The following is an 18,981-nucleotide window of genomic DNA, read 5'->3' as shown; positions in this document are numbered from 1 at the left end:
AGGGGAGGCCATTTGATGTCAGGGTTCTCATCAAGAAAAGGGTAGGAAAGCTGCCCCCCTTTAAGGTGCGTTAATGGTAATACTGCATGGATTGGTCCAGAGTGCCATGTGAACTTGCCAGCTGCCTCAGCTGAGTCCCTGGTTCGTTCACTCAACAGGTATTTATCGAGGCTGTACTATGTGCCACATGCTCTTGTAGGTGCTGGGACCATGGCAGTGACCCAAAGAAAGGCCTCGGTCGAATGCCAATTGAGAGGGGCATCTTGGATTTATTCAAGGTCCTCATGTTGACTCTGGAAAAAAGAAGGAAAAGCAATGACACATCTGGCCCAGTAGGCATTCTGAGACCCAGAGCCCTGACCACAGGGAACTTCCCACAGGCTGGCTGAGAGCTAGGGAATGGTCTGGAATGCTTTGCCAGGCAGCAGCATGGGGGCAGGAACTGTTACCTGCGTTTTACAGAAGAGAGCCTAGGGCACAAAGCACACTCCCTCTCTGCCCCTCTTGCTTGAGTGTGGCCTTGAAACCAGGAGCGAACTTTGGTTAGAACAGGAGCGAACCAGATTTTTCCCAGGGGAGCACGAGCTCCCTGGCTCCCATGGTCAGCAGCCCGGGGATTCAGCGGACAGGGACCCTGGAGGAGTGGCGGGTAGGGCTGACGTCCCTGGGCTCGGTGTGCCTGCCCTTGGTCACTGCTGCAGTATCAGGGCTCTGGGACAATGGGGACAGTTTCTTGGCATTACGATGTGTGGCTTCTGGCCATCAGCACCCCGTGCTGCCCCACCCTGACTTCAGACGGCATCTGCCCCGCAGAGATGTGTCTGTGAGTAGGTGTTTCTATGCATCTTCCACAGGTCAGTAAGTCTCTTGGACTCCCAAGGACCCAGCCTCTGCTGTGTGATGCCGGGCAGGGAGGGTGGGTGCTCTGAGCTGATTAGCCTTCAGACTGTCTACCTGTCCCCACCCCCCGAACCCCAAGACCTTCACAACCCTGCTGGGGGTTGGGAGGAGACCAGCATCGCTTAGGTACCAGGACCTATTCTGGGCGTCTCAAGGCCAGGACAGAAACAGGTTTACCCAGTGCTGGTTGCACCCAGACCCTGTAGTTAGTACTTCATGTGGGTTTTCTTTTATTTTTTTTTTATTTTTTTTTTTAACGTTTATTTATTTTTGAGACAGAGAGAGACAGAGCATGAATGGGGGAGGGTCAGAGAGAGGGAGACACAGAATCGGAAACAGGCTCCAGGCTCTGAGCCATCAGCCCAGAGCCCAACACGGGGCTCGAACCCACGGACCACGAGATCGTGACCTGAGCTGAAGTTTGCCGCTCAACCGACCAAACCACCCAGGTGCCCCGTGTGGGTTTTCTTTTAACACCAATCTCTATAAAGTGCTGTGCAGCCGCATGTAGAAGCCTCGTGAGGCTTACATTTTAGTGGAGATCTGGATAAGGAACAGGGGTGAATAGAATAAGAGGGATGGGACAGAGTGTTGGGGGAGGGTAGTCATTCCCATTTCACAAATGAGGAGACTCAGGTCCAGGAGTTTGGGTAACCAGCCCAGTGATTACACTGTAGAGCCAAGTTTGAACCCAGTGTTTGGCCCTTGGTGGGCACTGAAGCAGGGTCTACTAAGAATCGATCCACAGGAATTAGTACCCATTTTACAGATGAGGAAACTGAGGCTTGGAGGTTTACTTAACTTTCCTGAGGCCAGACTGGGTTGAACCCGGGTTCGCCTGACGTAGGAGTCCGAATCTATCTCCTTGTTGACTTCTCCACAGCCCTGTGGCCTGGGTGGGAGCTGCTTCAAAGACCCATGGCGATTCCAGGGCTTGGAGAGGCGAGAGGCCTTGTGGAAACATGGCGCCTGAGTCGGGGTTTCAACCCCAGCCTGTTGGCGCCTCGGCCTCAGCTCTCGCTGCCCCAGGGCCGGCCCGACTGACTTGCGGCTTTGTTTGCTCGAAGGCGCAATGTGCTGAGCTTGTCCTCTGGAATCGACGACCCCGGCTCCTTGAAGTGGGACCTTGCTCTCTGCCTTCTCCTCGTCTGGCTGGTCTGTTTCTTCTGCATCTGGAAGGGCGTCAAGTCCACGGGAAAAGTGAGTGGTGTTTCTGTCTCTCCCCTGCCTCAGCCCAGAGAATCTTCCGCCTACCCCCCTCCCAGGACCTCCCGCTTGGACGCAGAGCCCAGACCAAAGTGCTGGTGTGTGCGACAGAGCAGTCCCCTAAAAGAAAATAAGGCCCTGCTTTGTGGTATTTGCCCACTTCGTGGTGGAAATACTCCCACCATGTCTGACTTCAAGTTACCAAGGGCTTCACAACGAGCTGACACAATTCCTGAAAATCGGGCAGTGGGCTCTGTGGTGCCTGTACAAGCTCCCATAATCACTGGCTCCCACGGCCAAGCGTAGCTGTTAGCAGATATCCGACGTTAGCTTTGTAACTGTGAAGTTAGCTGCAAGCAAGGTGAGCTGGCAGCTTGATTGTCGATTCTCAGCCAGTCCCTAACAGCACGGACCCTGTCTCTGCAAAATGCGCCCTGATGGGCAGCATCTCCCGCAAACTTGCTGGCAATGCAGACCCATGGGCCCCCCCACCCCACACCTGCAGACCCATGGGCCCCCCCCCCACACCTGCAGAATCAGAACCCACATTTGAACAGCATCCCCGGATAATCCAAATGCTCACTGAGGGTTTGAAAAGCACTGACCGGGAGTTTTGCTGCTAAGTCCGATGCCCTGAATCATCTTACCAGTGACATTTCAGCTGGAAACTGAATTGTTAGTTATTAAGGAAAGCTTTCGCTAATAAGATTAAGTCATGTGCTCATAACCAAGATGTTAGTTGTTAACCAGAATGTTAGCCATCACTGAAATATTCGCCACTGATTTAATATGTTACACGATGACTAGACTGTTAGCTATTAACAGAGGTAGTAGCTGATCATTAAAATGTTAGCTTATAACTGAGGTTTTAGGTATGGGCTGGTGTATTGGCAATCATGAAAATGTCAGCCTATGATTAAAATGTTACCTGTTAAAATTAGAGCTAAACCATTACCTGATTAACCAAAACACTGGCCGGCATCATGGTCATTGCCATCTCAGGTCAGTGCAGAGGGCTCTGTCACGATCAGAGGTGTGAGCCCGTGCCTCGGCCAGGCTCTAGGCCATAGTGAAGGTGTTGGCTCATCTGCCTTTACATGTCCCCCATCTATCATTTCCCTCCTATCAGTTGCATCTCAATGGGAGAAAATCTCTTTAAGGTCTAAAAGCCCCCAAAGGTCAAGCGAGTATGTTAAGGTGGCATTTGAGGTACAGCAGTGGGCATTGGGTGGTAAAGTTGTCTGGAGAAGGGGCCTTTGCTGCACCGGAATTTAAATGAAAGACCCTGTTGTCTCTGGATGAAGAGCCCCCGAAGTGAAATCACGGGTCTGGATGGATCCCAGCATCTCCTTCAGGGCAAGATCCGGGCGCCCAGGATGGCAGAGGCAGAATGGGAAGGATTCTGGAGTGGGGGCCTGCCCAGCCCACACACCCTCTGCCTGTTTCTGTGCTCGGAGCCATCCTGCTTTCCTAAAACCCCGTCCAGAAAGGAAGCAGGCCAGGCTTCAGAAATGTCCACACGCAGCACCCCTGGCCAGCATTGCCCCACCGGGACAGGCAGGAAGAGGGCCCCTCGAGCAATCCACACAATGCCTCAGGGTGCGCGTTCACCCGTGACACCCCACCCCCTCCTCCGTCTTGTGTGCAAGCTGCTTCCTCACCGCCTTTCTTCAAACGTGAGGGAACTAAGCTGGGAGAGGTTAGGCGGCTTGTTCAAAGGTACTCCCTCACCTTGAAGCCCCAGTTTCCTCATCTACAGAACGGGAGGAAGCGAGGGTTCAAACAAGAAGTGTTACATAGCCAGCACGATGCTTGTCTCAGACGGTACAGTAAATACCAACCCTGTTTTCACTGGGCCTCCGTTTCCCCACATGGAGATGAGTTTTTCTCAGGAAGTTTCTATGGAGCAGTGTTCTTGAGCAGTGCTGGACACATGATCGTTTCCTTATGCATCTGTCCATTTTGTGCCTCTACTATTCGTCAGGTCCTATTGTAGGAATGGGGCCGGGGGACACGCAGGGGTCAGCAAGACAGACATCTCTGTGCTCCAGGAGCTGACACATTTGCTGGTTGTGACAAGGTGAATGTGTGAAATATATAGGAGTCAGGTGGTGACTAGAGTATGGTGGTTAAAGGACAGTGTGGTGAAGGAGAATAGGAAGTGTTGGGGTATACTTTTAAATAGGGTGGCCAGGCAGGCTCACCAAGAAGGTGACTTTGGGGCACAGGTCTGAAGGAAGTGAGAGGTAAGCCATGTGGATATCTGGAGGAAAAAAAATTCTAAAGAGAGAGAACAGCGAGTGCAAAGGCCCTGAGGTATATCTGATCCAGACCTATGGGGAGCCCCCAGTCTGATGGAGGAAGCTGATGTTTCGCAGGAACAGCGGGCAAGACAATAGAATCAAAGCGAAAAGCAGAGGGTACCAGGCTGCAACTGTGGCCAGTTGAAGACGTGACTTGACAGAGGTCCCCTACCCTTCCCCACCCCTGGAGACAACCTCCTCCTCACACAGCTCCAGGCCCCTGAGGGGCGGGCATGGCTCCCAGAACAATAGCAGGGCCTGGGCCAGCCCAAAGAAGCCAAGACAAACACAGTAAGGCTCTGTGGACTTCCTTGAGCTCTACAGCCTGCCTGCCTGCCCGCCCGCCGCCAGCCGCCAGCCATGGCTTTCAGCCCTGGCCACAGACCAGGTTCATGGCCGCTGTGGGGGCTGGGCCCATGGGCAGCAGGGCAGGCCTCATCCTGGCATGGCCCTGCTTCAGTGGCTGACACTGGTCCGCTAGGAAGAGGGTGGACGGACGGAGGGCCTGGGCAGCTCAGGACCCAAATTCAAGTCACTTTGCCTCTCTGAGCCTCAGTTCCCTTTTTTGTAAACTGTCGTCATTCCAAGGATCTGAGCCGTGGCCCAGGTATGTTGGGGCTTAATTCATTCAACAAACAGTGATAATGGCAGCAAATGCTGTGTAACACACATCACCAGGCACTGTTCTCAGTGCTGTTTATTAGCTCATTTAACCATCCTAATGTTCTGAGGTGTCTGGGACAAGCTGGGATTTGAACCCAGACAGCCCAGCTGCCAAGCTCGGCGCCCTGCATTCTTCCACCCCCTAACCATCACCTGCTGCCTGCCCTAACCTGTGCTAGCCTGATGGTGCAGTGGGGCATGAGGCAGGCATGTCCCTGCTCACAGAGCCTCAGGTCCAAGAAGGTGACGCAAGTCTAGACCCTCACACAGGAAGTACGGCGCCATGAACCCGAAGGGGAACACATTCGCGGGCAGACAGGAGCACAGACATGGTCTGAGGCCGCACCCTTCCATCGCCAGCTCTTCCGTCTGGCTCTTAGAAACAAAGGGGTGGCAGTCAGAGTCAGATGTGGTTTGGGATCTCAGTTTCGGTCCCACAGGCTGCGTGACTTTGGGCACGTCCTTCCGCTTATGTGAAATGAGTTCGTGATGCTGCCCTCACACACACAGGGGTGCTGTGAAAGCCTTCAGGGCCTGCCTAGGTGCTGGGCACAGACTCATGGCCCCACCTCTCGGACCTCCATCTCTGGGCTGAGGGACCCCAGCTCCCCAGGCCTTTCCCCCCAAGGGAAGTTCAGGGCAGTGTGAGACTAGCCTGTCTCCCTCCTGCCTTGCAGACCACCTTCTCTCCACCGTCCCTAGGGGAGTGAGGAAGAGTTGTCCTCTCAAGTTTCCAGGGCAGTTGGGCCACAGGGCTTTTGGATCAAGGGCTCAGAGGAACCATGAGCTTGCCAGCAAGAGTGGAAAAATACCACGTCCCGTGGCAAGGCCTGCTGGGCCACCACTAGAGGCCCACTGGCGGCGGCTGGCACCAGCCTCTCCCGTGAGGATCCCGGGGGAGTCACGGAAAAGTTGAGAGAATGGGCCTCAGGGGCTTGTCCTCAGAGCAGCGAGTTCTGCAAAACAAGGGTGGCTTTCCAAAAAGGCAGATGAAGTGGGGTGACTAGGTGGGGCTGTGATCAGGTGGGGCTGTCCTGGTCTGGACTGGGGGAGGGACAGGGATAACACGCACACACACCAAAGACACGGGACTCTGAGGTCAGCTGGCCTAGATCAAGTCCCACCTCTGCCACCTACCAGTTCTGTGACCCCAGGCACCTGACATCAACCTCTCTGGGCCAGTCTTCTCATCTAGAAAATGCAGGTGATACACGTACCGACCCCTTTAGGATTAAATGAGTAACACACATAAAGCTTAGTAGAGTGCCTGGCACACAGTAAGTGCTACTTAAGTGCTTGTTAAACAAATGTAATATGTGAAAACAAGGGAAGCCACCCCCATCCCTGGGTGGTTTCCTGTGTCCCTGACACAAAGCCCTCTGGCCAGAGCCTGGTTGCCCAGCCTGGTGGGGCCCAGCTGGCTTTGAAGTGGCCGCCCTCTGGGGACAGCGTGCTGTCAGCAGCTGTTGTTCACCAGGCCCAGGGTGTGGCCCACAGCAGGGCCCAGAGTTGGGAACTGGTTGGGGGCCTGTCTGCAGGAAGGGAGGAGCAGCCTGGAGGGGGGCATGCTGGGTTTCTTTCTTTCACCCCTTCTGTGGCTTCCTGGCCTGCCTTCGCCCTCTGCATCTGCCTTCTGGTCCTTGGAAAATTGGAAGGGTTTTCTGCTGGGAAAACTGAGGCCCTGATGGAGCAAAGGCATCCCGGGAAGGAGCTGCAGAGACAGGTGTAGGGCCCGCCCTTCACCTGGGGTCACCAGGATCACTGCCGAGGTTCCCTGAGGGTGGCAGGCGAGGTCAGCTCCCTTAATCCTCCCCATACAGATGGAAGCTGAGGCCAAACCACCCAGCTGGGAGGTGGCAGAGATGGGACGCAAACCCCAGCCTGGGTGACCCACACCACTCTACCCTTCCCCTTGGGGTGGCAGGGCTGGAGGGAACTTCAGAGCTCATCTGGCCTGAGCCTCCCACTTCGGCGAGCTTCAGCTTGTGGGGAAATGAAGCCCAGAGAGGGACAGTAGCTTGCTCAAGGTCTGACAGCAAGCCAGTCACTGAGCTTGAAGTTCAACCTGTGCCCTTGGGGAGTCCAGCCTTCCTCGGGTCTTTGGAAGGATTGAATAAACTGCCAGACTTGGAAGGACTTTTTTTTTTTTTTTTTGAGAGAGAGAGAGAGAGAGAGAGAGATGGCAAGTGTGAGCAGGGGAGGGGCAGAGGGAGAGGGAGAGAGAGAGAGAGAGAGAGAGAGAGAAAGAATCTTAAGCAGACTCCATGCTCAGCATGATGCCCGACTCAGGGCTCGATCTCACAACTGTGAGATCGTGACCCGAGCCGAAAACAGAAGAGTGGGACACTTAACCGACTGAGCCACCCAGGCGCCCCACAGAAGGGCTTTTTATTGCTCTGCCTCTTAAGTGCGGTGTGACCTGTGTGGGCAAGCAGTGGACTTGCCCAGGTCATCTACAGAGCACAGGACCTGCACCCAGGGCCCGTGGAGATTAACCACCTTGCTCTGAGCAAAGGCTTCAGTTCCTCACCTTCAAGATGAACACGGGGCACCTGGGTGGCTCAGCTGGTTGAGCATCCCAACTTCGGCTCAGGTCATGATCTCACAGCTCATGGGTTGGAACCCTGCATTGGACTCTGTCCTGACAGCTCAGAGCCTGGAACCTGCTTCGGATTCTGTGTCTCCCCCTCTCTCTCTGTGCCCCTCCCCTGCTCACTCTGTCTGTCTGTCTGTCTGTCTCTCTCTCTCTCTCAAAAATAAAATAAACATTAAAAAAAAAAGACGAAGATAGTACTGAAACCTACCTCAAAGGGCTAGGGTAGGGCAGGACCAACTAAGTATAGAAGTTACTGCACTTGGAATAGTACCAGGCTTACAGTAAGCGTTCAATAAATGCTGGTTGGCAGTACTGGCTGAGGGCAGCCGAGCCAGGCGGGTCCTGAGAGCTTTTTTCTTGCCCTTTTCCAGAGGCCCTTTCTAGTTATTTCTACTCAAAGGGATGTCGGCTATCCAAGAACTGTGCTCCAGTGAGGGTTCCTGTGCCAGATCGGTGGGGTTCAGGGTCTGTCACCCTCCATTGGCCTCTGTTACCCACCTGGGCACTTCTGGCTGCAGCAACCTAGCACCGCCCCCGCCCCCCAGCACCACAGACACATTCAGCCTGCTCTCTGGGTGTCTGTTTCCTCACCTGTAAAATGGGTGCATTGGCTACATAGTCGTTCCTTTCTGAGGTCCCGAGGGAGTCGGGCTCTGCGACCTAGTCTTAGCATGTGGTCAACATGACCTTTCTGTATGTGCTCCATCGGCAATGTGAAATACCTCTTGCCTTTGCTCAGAGCAAGGTGGTTAATCTCCACGGGCCCTGGGTGCAGGTCCTGTGCTCTTTAGATGACCTGGGCAAGTCTTCAAGCCCTGTTGAGCCTCGGTTCCTCCTCTGTCAGCACGGTGGCCAGCACAGCAGTTTAGGGGGGGTGTAGTGAGCACGAAGTGGGCTCGGGCCTGGGGAGTCCTCATTCAGCCAGTGTCCTGCTGGAAGTACCAGGAGTTCGCTGTCTGTTCAGAGCCGTGCACTTCTGAGCCCCTCCCAGGCATAAACCCTGCCTGGAAACTTCTCGGGTTGAAGGAAAAGATTGGGAAATCCATCTAAGAGGACTGAGGCCGCAGGGTGTTTGAAGACCAGTGCTCTCAGGACAGGGGAGGATATGGAGGGCAGGCCCTTGGCAATGGCACGGCACAGCCTCGGTCGTCTCTGGTCCCCACCTCCAATTGGCCTTAGGTTGCCTGGGATGTGCTGTGTGATCCAGGGAAGGCCGTGGGCCTCCCACGGCCCCAAGGGAGTGGAGGCTCTTCCCCATCTCCTGGCCAAGGGGCTTTAGACACTTCATCTCCTCCTAGAAGTTCTCGTGTCCTTCCTACAAAATCAGAGTCAACAACAGGCCCCATTTCTTGAGCACCGAAGTGCCAGGCACTCACCTCAGCTTTTGACAGAGGTCTTTTATTACTTTTGTCTCCATTTACACATGAGGGAACAGTCCCAGAAAGGTTAAGCAACATGCCCAAGGCCACCCAGCAAGAGAGGGGACAGAGCTGGGATTTGAGCCCACACTTAACTGATCCCGAACCGTAAGAGTCGTACTAAAAGTTGTAATGTTAGCTAATACGTACTGAGTGTCACATGCCAACCACTGGGGTCAGCCTTTTACACATACACTTGATAGTTCACACTCTTACTTTCCATTTTCCTTCTTTACTCACTAGAGTGTCTGTTCGTGAGGGCAGGGATTTGTTTTCTGCCTTGTCCACCGCTCTATTTCCAGGGCCTAGATATTCAGTAAATATTCATAGGATTGCTTTCATTGAATCTCAGTAAATCTGTGAGGTGAGTACTTGTGTGATACCCAGGTTACAGGTGAGGCAACTGAGGCCCCGAGAGGTTAAACGATATGTGTAAGGTCACACAGCAAGTGAAGCAGCAGGCTCAGCTCCAGACCCTCGGCTCCGGAGGGAATGCTGGAATTTGACAGCAGCAGGTGAGGCCACGGGCTCCCCTGAATCCCTCTCGTCCCTCACAGGTTGTCTACTTCACGGCCACCTTCCCCTTCGCCATGCTCCTGGTGCTGCTGGTCCGTGGACTGACACTGCCCGGTGCAGGCGCAGGCATCAAGTTTTATCTGTACCCCGACATCAGCCGCCTGGAGGACCCACAGGTACACCAGGAGGCAGCCTGTCCTCCCTCCCACCCGGGGCCAGGCAGGGCAGGGTGAGGGGGAAGCGAAGCTGGCGGCCCAGTTTCCACGGTTCTTGGGCACACGCATCTGGTCGGGCCGTCTGGCTCCGGTACTTTTCCGCTGGGCTGTGGCGGTTTGTTCACCATGCACATGGGCCCTTCCCGCTGTGGGCGTATCTTTTCATGTCGAGGCCTCCTGAGGCCAGCCAGTTATAGTCTTCTTCCGGCCCTGTGCCAGGTAAGGGGGGCTGGTCTCAGGAGCCAGCCTCCTCCTCGCCCCTGGCCTTTGCCCGCAGTGGCCGAGAGGGCTGCCTCGTGGGGATGGGAGAGTCGGCTCAGGAGTGCCGCTTCTGGCTTCCTTGGCCGTGGTCGGAATTCAGAGTTGGCGATGAGCTCTTGGAATGTCAGGGGGCAGATACTGAACGTCTGGCTCCTGGCAGTCAGCCATGTGACCACGGGAGGTTGGAGAACACCCTACAATGTTTTACTGGCCCATTTGAGGACCTTTTGTCCCCGGGATCCTCAACCTTCAAGTTGCCTTTAAGGTCCTGTGCTGCTCTGGGTCTCCTCCCCACTGCCCTCTCGCCCTCTCCTAGGTGAGAGGGGGCTTGGCCAACATCAGAGGACAGCTGGGAAGGCAGTTTTGTGGCCATCGGGAGCTCCTCAAGGAAAGTTCTGGAGAGCAGCTTTGCCTGCATAATCCGTTCGGGAATCCCCCCCGTTCCAACTCGGGGGTCCCCAGACAATAGCAGTTACGGTAACGATAGCGGCCTTGACTTCACGGTCTTACCCTGTGCCTGCACTGGGCTGAATCTATTTTCCGAAAATAGGCATGATAGTGCTGTGCGTCAGGGCAGTGGAGCCCATGGTACAGATGTGAAAACTGAGGCTCCAGGCGGGAGTCCTATTGCCCACAATCATTTCATAGTTGGAATTCAGATCTGTCTGCTTCAAAAGTCCATCCTCCTAATCCTGACGCTCAGTGACTGGGGGTTTCTTGGACTTCTGGGCTTCCTTGCAGCTCAGTATTGCCTTCAAAGACGCCTTGGATTCCAGCACAAATGCTCTCGTTGCACTCAAGAGTCTGCACATTTTGAGGTGCCCAGGGCCCGCACTGCCCCCTCCAGGAAGCTGGTCCTAACGGCCCCTTCTCTCTCTCCTTACCACTCCCACCCCAACCCCCATAGGTATGGATCGATGCCGGGACACAAATATTCTTCTCCTACGCCATCTGCCTGGGGGCCATGACCTCTCTGGGGAGCTACAACAAGTACAAGTACAACTCGTACAGGCAAGTGTCGCGCCAGCGGGCCTGGTAAACCTTAGAAATGATGATGTTTAAAGAAAAAAAGAGAAGAAGTAGGGAGCGTGGCTTCCTTGTGTTGTGAATTAACTTGCTCCCTGACATATGTGTAACTTAGGGACTGTATGCTGCTGGGATGCCTGAACAGTGGTACCAGTTTTGTGTCTGGCTTCGCAATTTTTTCCATCCTGGGCTTCATGGCACAAGAGCAAGGGGTGGACATTGCTGATGTGGCTGAGTCAGGTATGGTGGTATTGGTGGCAGTGGTGGTGGGCACTGCCACCTAGTGTGTAAGCCAAGTACTGCAGGCATGAAGCCAGACCCCAGGGGGCTTTGGGGGGGGACGAGCCTGGTTTCCGAAACGGACCCCCCCCACCAAGATGTCCCCCACGTATCAAAGAGTACAAAAGCTAAATTTTAAGCACTTTGCAATTTGGCCCAAGGGGCTAGCAGAAACATGGGGGTTGGTTAAGTTGGGGGAATACTTAGCTACTCTTGTGTGGTCTTCCCTCCCTCTCCTTCCCCAGCAAACTCCTGGTTTCAGCAACAGAAACCACTTTCCTAACTCAGGCCCAAGCCAGCCACCAGTCGGCATTCCATCACCACCTTCTCAGCTTTGGTTTCTGTATTTTGCACTTTGCTCCCAGCGCGCTCCCTCTAGCAAACCCATTCATTCATTCCACCGATGCTGTTGATTTATGGAGTCTGCCCTGTGTCAGCCACCACCGTAGGCAGTGGGGTGGGAGAGAGACGGTGGGCATGGCGGTCGCCCGCTGGGACCGTGACAGACCCAGTTTGGGGGTAGTTTATGGGGACACTGTCACCCCCTGGAGGCATGGGGCCCTGTTGGTGGGGTGCTCCTTCCGGAAGTAGAGGAAAGTCTTAGAATCATGAACTCTGCAAAGCCTGGGATCCTAGGCTGGGATCCTGGAGCTCCAGGAAGGTGGTTCTGGAACCTGAAAATGACAAAGCCTTCAGTTGCTAGAATCCTAGAGCCTCAGAACCACAGTATTCTAGGACTTGCTGCCGGAAGTGCTAAGTCCTGGAACTGCAGCCATAGAACTGCAGTGGCTTGGATATGGGAACAGGAACCACAGGCTCCCGAGTTCCCCAAGGGCTATCTTTGTGGCTTCTCTACCTCCCTCCTGTCCTGCCCATTCACCGGGTGGGTGCTCATCAGCTGCCTGGAAGGTTTGGTAACTTTGTACATGTCCTCTGCTGCACCCGACCTCTCGATTTCTCACGACCTCTCTGGGCCCACATGGAGAGAGGCGAGGGTCCTGGCTGAGGCCCCTCTCGGGTCCAGAGGACAGCCTAGTGTCCTAACTCCAGGGACCACCACAGACCAGAGTCAGGCATAGCTAGAGCCCTTGCCATGGCATTGCCCTGGCCCTTGTTGAAAACAGGGTAGCGTCCTGGCTTCTCAGCCACAGAACCCTACCGTTGGGGGTCAGGAGTACCTCAGCATTGTGCATTTAGACGTCTGTTCTGCAGATGAGGAGACCAGTGGCTTGAGAGCAAGGGCCTTGCTCGGGCTGATCAGGATCCGAGTTGGGGTCTCCTGGACAGGGCGCCCGCCACCTCCTGGACAGGCCCCTCTGCCACGAGGACGTCCTCTGCCTCCTGCCTTCCCACTCACCCTGGACACACGTGATAATTCTGGTCTTCCCTGTGTGAGAATGCATCTGAGCTCCTCTGACTTTCTCTGACCTCAGAGCCCATGGGCCCTGCTCTCATCCTTGCTTGGCAAAGACGTTCTCTGCCCCCTCTCCACCGCCCGCCCCGCAGTGTCGCAGGACAAGTGTGGCAAGCCCACGAATCTCTCCGCTGGCCCCCAGTCCCAGGTCGGACCATCAGACATAGCTTTCCTTCCCCAAGGGCCCCAAGAAGCAGGCCAGGGACTGAGGACACAGAAAGTTAATTCCAGAAAGATCCACACCCACTTGGGAGTTTGGCAGGTCCAGTGATGAGGGGGAGACCATTTGCAGCTTCTTTGCAGCGGCTTTTTTCAGTTGAGGGCTTGCAAAGCAGTTGTGATTGCCAGGAGCATGGAGTGAATTGGTGGTGGGATATATATATATATATATATATATATATATATATATATCTCGATATCTAAAATAGATCTTTCTCTGTGGACAACTAGGTACTTTTATATGTGTATATATCATCACCCTAAGTTGTTTTCTTCCTCCTGTCCACTTCAAAGACCTTGTTGTTTATTCCCCACGGTGATGTCTGAACAGCTGACAGATACCTCAAGGGTGATTATTTCTCTAATAAGCTTTTAACAAGCACCATATTGAGCGAAGTGCATTTGAACAAGATAATTATTTGGCCGAACGGAGTATACACGGCACGTGCAGCGGCGCGTTCTCTGCTCGCGGAGGGGCATGCATTGGTGCTCGGAGCGGCTGCGTGACTTCACATGGACTTCTCTCTCTATAGTTCCCCGTGCGCTTTTAGAGAAAGATGCTCAGACCCTCTCCCAGAGGCTGGCTTGAGAAAGGCAAAACTGAAATACAGAAACGAGCGTGTTGAGAACCTCCCCCAGGCCCCAGCGGGCGGCGGGAGGTGGGCGGCGGGTGGGGGTTGGGGGGCCCCATTTTACATCTGTCTCGCAGTCGGCTGGACTTGAATCCACACGCAGTGACGCTTACCAGTCGGGCCAGAGCTGACGTGTAGGGGGACCAGGGGGGCCCCAGCGAGGTGCACATGGGGCTTCCGTTGCAGCTTGGACTTTGGGGTTTTGGTAGGACCGCCCCTTCTACCACTTCTCGTGGGATTTGCTACCATCGACGCCTGAGGATACCCGAGTAGACTCTGGACAGTAGAAGGACTCGCCCTTGCCTGCCACATTTGTGGTTAACGCCCTACTGTGCGGTTTCTGGCTCCAATTTATTTTAAAGGTTTTTTGGGTTGGGTTTTTTTTTTTTTTTTTTGGTGGTTTTTTTTGTTGTTGTTGTGTTTTGTTTTGTTTTTTTCTCATTCTTAAGCTAGTCATTTGGTTTCTGATATCTGCTCTAAATATCCTGGCCTCTAGCCCTTTTTGTTTTCACATTTCTTGACCTTTTTTATTTATTTATTTATTTATTTATTTATTTATTTTATTTTTATTATTATTTTTTTTTAAGTTGTGGATCTTACTTTATTTTTTCAGCCCGGGCCCTTTCAGGCCTCCTTTCTTTTGCTGCTTGCTGCCGCCTCTTAGAACCACAGGTCTTAACCCCTGGCTTCTCCCCCCAGACGCGCCGGAGGCAGGAGGAGACATTTCTCTATGTCTCTGGAATGTTTCCAGGCAGAAAGATGCCCCCTGAGCTGGCGGGGCTCCCGTCTCCCACACCGGGCCTCCAGATTCTGTCCGAGTCCCCTCCTCAGAAACCAGAAGCCCTTTTCTAGGGAAGTGGGCTCAGCATCTGAGAATCTGAGCCCGAGAAGTCTCCTTGGGAGTCATTTCCTGGATCCTGCCCCTCCCTTCTCAGGTGGGGAAGCAGGTCCCTGCAGGGGTGCGTGGTGACATAAAGAGAAGGTGGAGTGAGACCTGAATGGAAGTCTCAGGTCTCCGGAGCCTGGGGTCTTGCCCCGCGCACACCTCCCTTTAGCTTTGGGCCTTGCCTCTGACATTGCTCAGTGGGGTGCACAGACGCACCCCTGAAGCGAGGTTTGCCCTGCAGGGCATGGTTCTGTATTCTTTCACAATGTTTTAGTCATTAACTCAGAAGTAGAAACCTTTTCTTTGCCAACGGGGGCTTCGGTAGTCCGATAACCAGATCTTTCCCTCTTTGCTTCCTTCCAGCAAACGTTGGCCTGGTTACTCTGGTTTGGGGAGCCCTCCTTTTCCAAGCCGGCAGACTGGGTCCCAGGCTCGGTCCCATCCCCCGCCCCCAAATGGCCAGGTCTGCCGGATTCTGGTGTGTGAGGCCACTTGTACTGCTGCATAGGAGACAGATGCTAAAACGGGGCCCCACCTGAGCCCCAGTGCACCCCATCCGAAAGGGAGGCAGGCCTGGGCTCTTCCCCCAGGCACAGATTCAGACCCGGCTCCTCCCTGCATTTGGGGTTTGGGACACCGCCTCAGTCCCGAGTGTCTTTGTGTGAGCTCCAGTGCCCCCGGTGGCCGGGTCACTGATGTGCCTCCCCCTCTGCCCCTCCCCATTTTCTCTTCCCTTTAGGTCCTGGCCTGGCCTTCATTGCCTACCCAAAAGCTGTGACAATGATGCCGCTGCCCACGTTTTGGTCCATTCTCTTTTTTATTATGCTTCTCTTGCTTGGACTGGATAGCCAGGTATGTCCAGATCGAGGGGATGCCATACAGAGGGAGTGCCCGGGGGAGTGTGGTTCTGGGAAGGTGCCCTTCACCGTGCCGTGTGTGACACGTTCCCTCCCTTCCCGCCCTCACATCAGACTTGCACCAGCTTCAGCCAGCAAGGGTTCCTCCAAGACCCCAGGGGTAGAAAAGGCCTCAGGGCAACAGGAGGAGGACGTCTGCCCCAAAGCTCGGGTCTTTGGCCCCAGCAAGGGGAAATGGATACCTGAGGCGTGTGGTTAAAATGAAACTAAAGACAGGAAATAGAAGGTCAAGGCCAAGTGGTGATGATGATGTGTTCCGTGGAGGGTCCACACGGGGGCCCAGGACATGGCAGGCAGTTCAGGGAAGGGGCGACAGTGCCTGCCCAAGCTGTCACTGATTGTCCTAAGTGCAGCCAGAGAAGCCCAAACCACACATGGTGTTCTGTGATTCCTGGCGCATGTGAGTAGCGTCCCACAGAGTGAAACCATGATCCTCCAGCGCTGGGGAGCCTCGCTCAGGCCCACCCTGTCCTCTGGCCAGCCCAGCTTCTGCCCTCCCAAGGCACGACTCCATCTATACCAACACTGTTTTCCTGCACTTCTGAACCCCTGTGTCCCGCCCCTCCAGGGCTCAGACCTCCATGGGGTGTGTCAGTGAGAGCCAACCAGGGGCTGAGACTGGCTTCGGAGTAACAGTTCCAAGCCCCCATGCTGTGTGGCATTGGGCACATTCCCTCCCCTCGCTGAGACTCCGTTTTCTCATCTGGTAAATGGGTGTGATTTTACCCACATTGCCTTGTATGAAGTACCAGGCACAGTGCCTGATACAGAGCAGCATGTGGTGCTTGGAAAACAGAGTTCCCTTGGGGATATGTGTATTTTCCTTGGGGTAGTCTCAAAATGACAGTTGAGAGGGCAGGCGTGATCCAGGAGTGGAGAGTTAGGATGCGCAGGGTGGGCTGGTGGTATGCTCAGACCAGAGCCCTGTACATGGTGCCACCACCCCGGGGCCATCATCTGAGGTCCATCGCTGAAAGGCAGACACTTTGCTGCCTTCTGTGTGGTCTGGGTATCTGGCTGCCTCATGGGAAATCTTAGGTCCAGAGACCTGCTGCCAGTTCAGGAGAGGGCTTCACCACCCACCCCATGGGCAGCAGCCTCAAAGTCGCTGCCCAGGGTGAGTCCCTGTGGACTCAGAACCAGATAGGAGGAACGTCTTAGAAGGTCAGGCAGAGGAGAGGAGGCAGTCTGCCAGCAAGGTCAAGAACAGAGTGAAGGATTTGGCAGGAAGGGGACCAGGATTAGCAGAGAAGACAGAGTGGAAACATTTGGGAGACTGAAAACAAAATACTTGTGTAGTTGTTGGAGTCCATTAATCATCCCTCGTTAATGAGTTTGGCCTTCGGAGGCCCCAAGCAAATGGCTTTTATAACTTCTTCCAAAGCTCTAAGTGAAAGCAAAAAACAAAAACAGAGAGTGGTTAATAAATGACAAAGCGTGACGTCTCCATGGGCCCAAAATGGGCCTCTTGGGCCAAGGAAGCTGCTTCCGGAGGGAGTGGAGGTGGTTTATATTAAGTTTTCTCCCTGGGAGGCAGGTGGGGCCTGGCTGGCGAGGCACACGTCTGAGCCAGGCCTCATGGCGGCCAACGGGCTCAGGGAATCTTGGTGAGCTCTCCAAGCCAGCCTCAGAGGGAGCTGGCACCCTTTCCACTCAGAACCTGGAACTCAGGGCTCAGAGCCCTTCAAATGACCTGCCTAATTGATATCCCACGAAGGGCATGAGTAGGATTTGAACCCAGGGAGCTAGGACATAATGTCTCAGGGGTCTGATGGCCTAGGTTGGAATCCCTCCTTTGCATCTAGTTGCCAAATGTGAGCTCGCAGATGGGGGGGGGGGGAAGGTTTTGCAGATGCTGGTGACCGTCTCACGCCCCACCAGCACCGTGATATAGTCAGAGCGCTGTCCTGCGAGGTGTTTCTGTGGGCAAGTCTTCATGTCGGGCTTTTTATGTACGTGTGTGGCAAAATACACAACATGAAATGGACCATCTGAACCACTTTTAAGCATGCAGTTCAGCGGTATGAAGTACATTCATGTTGTTGTGCGACCATCGCCGCCACCCGCCCCCGGAACCTTTGTGTCTTCCTAAAACGAAGCTCTGTCCCCATTAAATACAACTCCCCATTCCGGGGCCCTTTCCCTGTCCTGTTTTTATATATATATGTAAACTCTTTAATCTGTAGCGTCTCTACAGCTGGGTACAACTGTTGCCCTGTGGAGCCAAGAAAACTGAGGCTGAGCAAGAACAAGGGATCGGCCGAGGCCACGCACAGCTGGTTTCAGGAATGGGCTTGGTTCTGGGGCTACCCATTCCCTGACCTGCTAGTTCATCCCTCCTGGCCTTATCTTGGAGTTCCCCCCAAATAGCTTCCTCTCATGGAAGTGCAGAGATCCATAGCCAACCTCAGGCAGAGGCCTCTCACTGATGGAGTGTGCCCATCAAGGAAATGCCCCCCGCCTACCCCCCCCCACCCCAGGATGTCTGGCATCTGCAGGGAGCGCTCTTTGACTTAGGGACCACTGCGTATTTCTTGGTGAGATGGGGTGGGGGTGGCATGCACGTGGAGGCAGATGCTTGCACGAGATAACAAGCAGCACCGGTGGAGGAGAGAGCTGGCCCCCATCTCCCTGGAGCTCACTCATCCCCTGACGTGGGTTTGCAGCAATCACCCAATTACCACCTTACTCTTGTGATTTCACATCTTTGTCCCCCTCCCTGCCGAGCAGGCAAGACCTTCCCATTTTACAGGGGAGACAGACGGACATTTGGAGAAATCAGGGTCACATAGCTGTTAAGTGAGGGAGGTCTGAAGAGGCCGGTGGAGCAGGGCTGAGGGCTGGGGCTGGCGTTCTCCAGAAATGGAAGGGAGCTTGGAAATGAGGGGCGTGTGCTGGTGTTGACCCTGCCCCACAGTGACACTGGACCTTCCTGCCTTTAATTTCCCCATCTCAAAAAGGAAAGAACCTTTGTCTTTAACTCCTTTTGAAGCTTAATGTTTGGGCCGCAGGTTTGCTGTAATTCAGTGGTAATTTAGGTTGAAAACTCTGTGGCTGACACATCAGTCCGAGGTCAAAACATCAGCCCCTCCTCTTTGGGCCCCTTTCAAGAGCCTCTCGCTCCTCTTTTCCCTGAATTCCTGGCAACAAAGGATCATTTCTCCAGCCCCTCTCAGCCATGAAAGGGATTCGCTCCCGGTTTGTATCCCTTGATCCTCCTATGATGCATCCCAAAGGAATAAGTGGTGGGATCTCTCTCGTAGGAATGCTGGGGAAACATCCTTCCCAAATGCCTCTCTCGGATGAAAGAACAGAAGGGTCAAGGCTTTAGCTTTTCGACTTTTAAAGGAATCAGACAGACCGGCCTTGGAGGGTATGTTGGCTGGCAAAGCATTTTGGCAGTAGTCACCCAAATGTAAACTGCTTCTATGTGCCCTTCGGTCCTGAAGCTTCATTTCTAGATTGTGCTCCGGATGCTTCTGCCCCAAAGATAGAGGTAGAGGAGGAGTCTTTGCCCGGACCAGTAGCCG

General features: G+C 54.2%; 1 protein-coding gene across 2 annotated transcripts in view; it reads left to right on the top strand.

Annotated features, from left to right (window-relative positions):
• SLC6A6 (solute carrier family 6 member 6) overlaps positions 1-18,981 on the top strand; it is an 87,919-nt gene that overhangs the window by 55,939 nt on the left and 12,999 nt on the right. For both annotated transcript variants that reach the window (XM_042979586.1, XM_042979587.1), the window contains 5 exons: positions 1,968-2,100; positions 9,644-9,778; positions 10,986-11,089; positions 11,220-11,344; positions 15,274-15,386. In XM_042979586.1, the coding sequence (XP_042835520.1) occupies positions 1,968-2,100; positions 9,644-9,778; positions 10,986-11,089; positions 11,220-11,344; positions 15,274-15,386 (610 nt within the window). The remainder of the gene's footprint in view (positions 1-1,967; positions 2,101-9,643; positions 9,779-10,985; positions 11,090-11,219; positions 11,345-15,273; positions 15,387-18,981) is intronic.

This window comes from Panthera tigris, chromosome A2, assembly GCF_018350195.1.
Source record: "Panthera tigris isolate Pti1 chromosome A2, P.tigris_Pti1_mat1.1, whole genome shotgun sequence".
NCBI lineage: Eukaryota > Metazoa > Chordata > Mammalia > Carnivora > Felidae > Panthera > Panthera tigris.
This window is presented reverse-complemented; position numbering and strand designations above follow the sequence as displayed.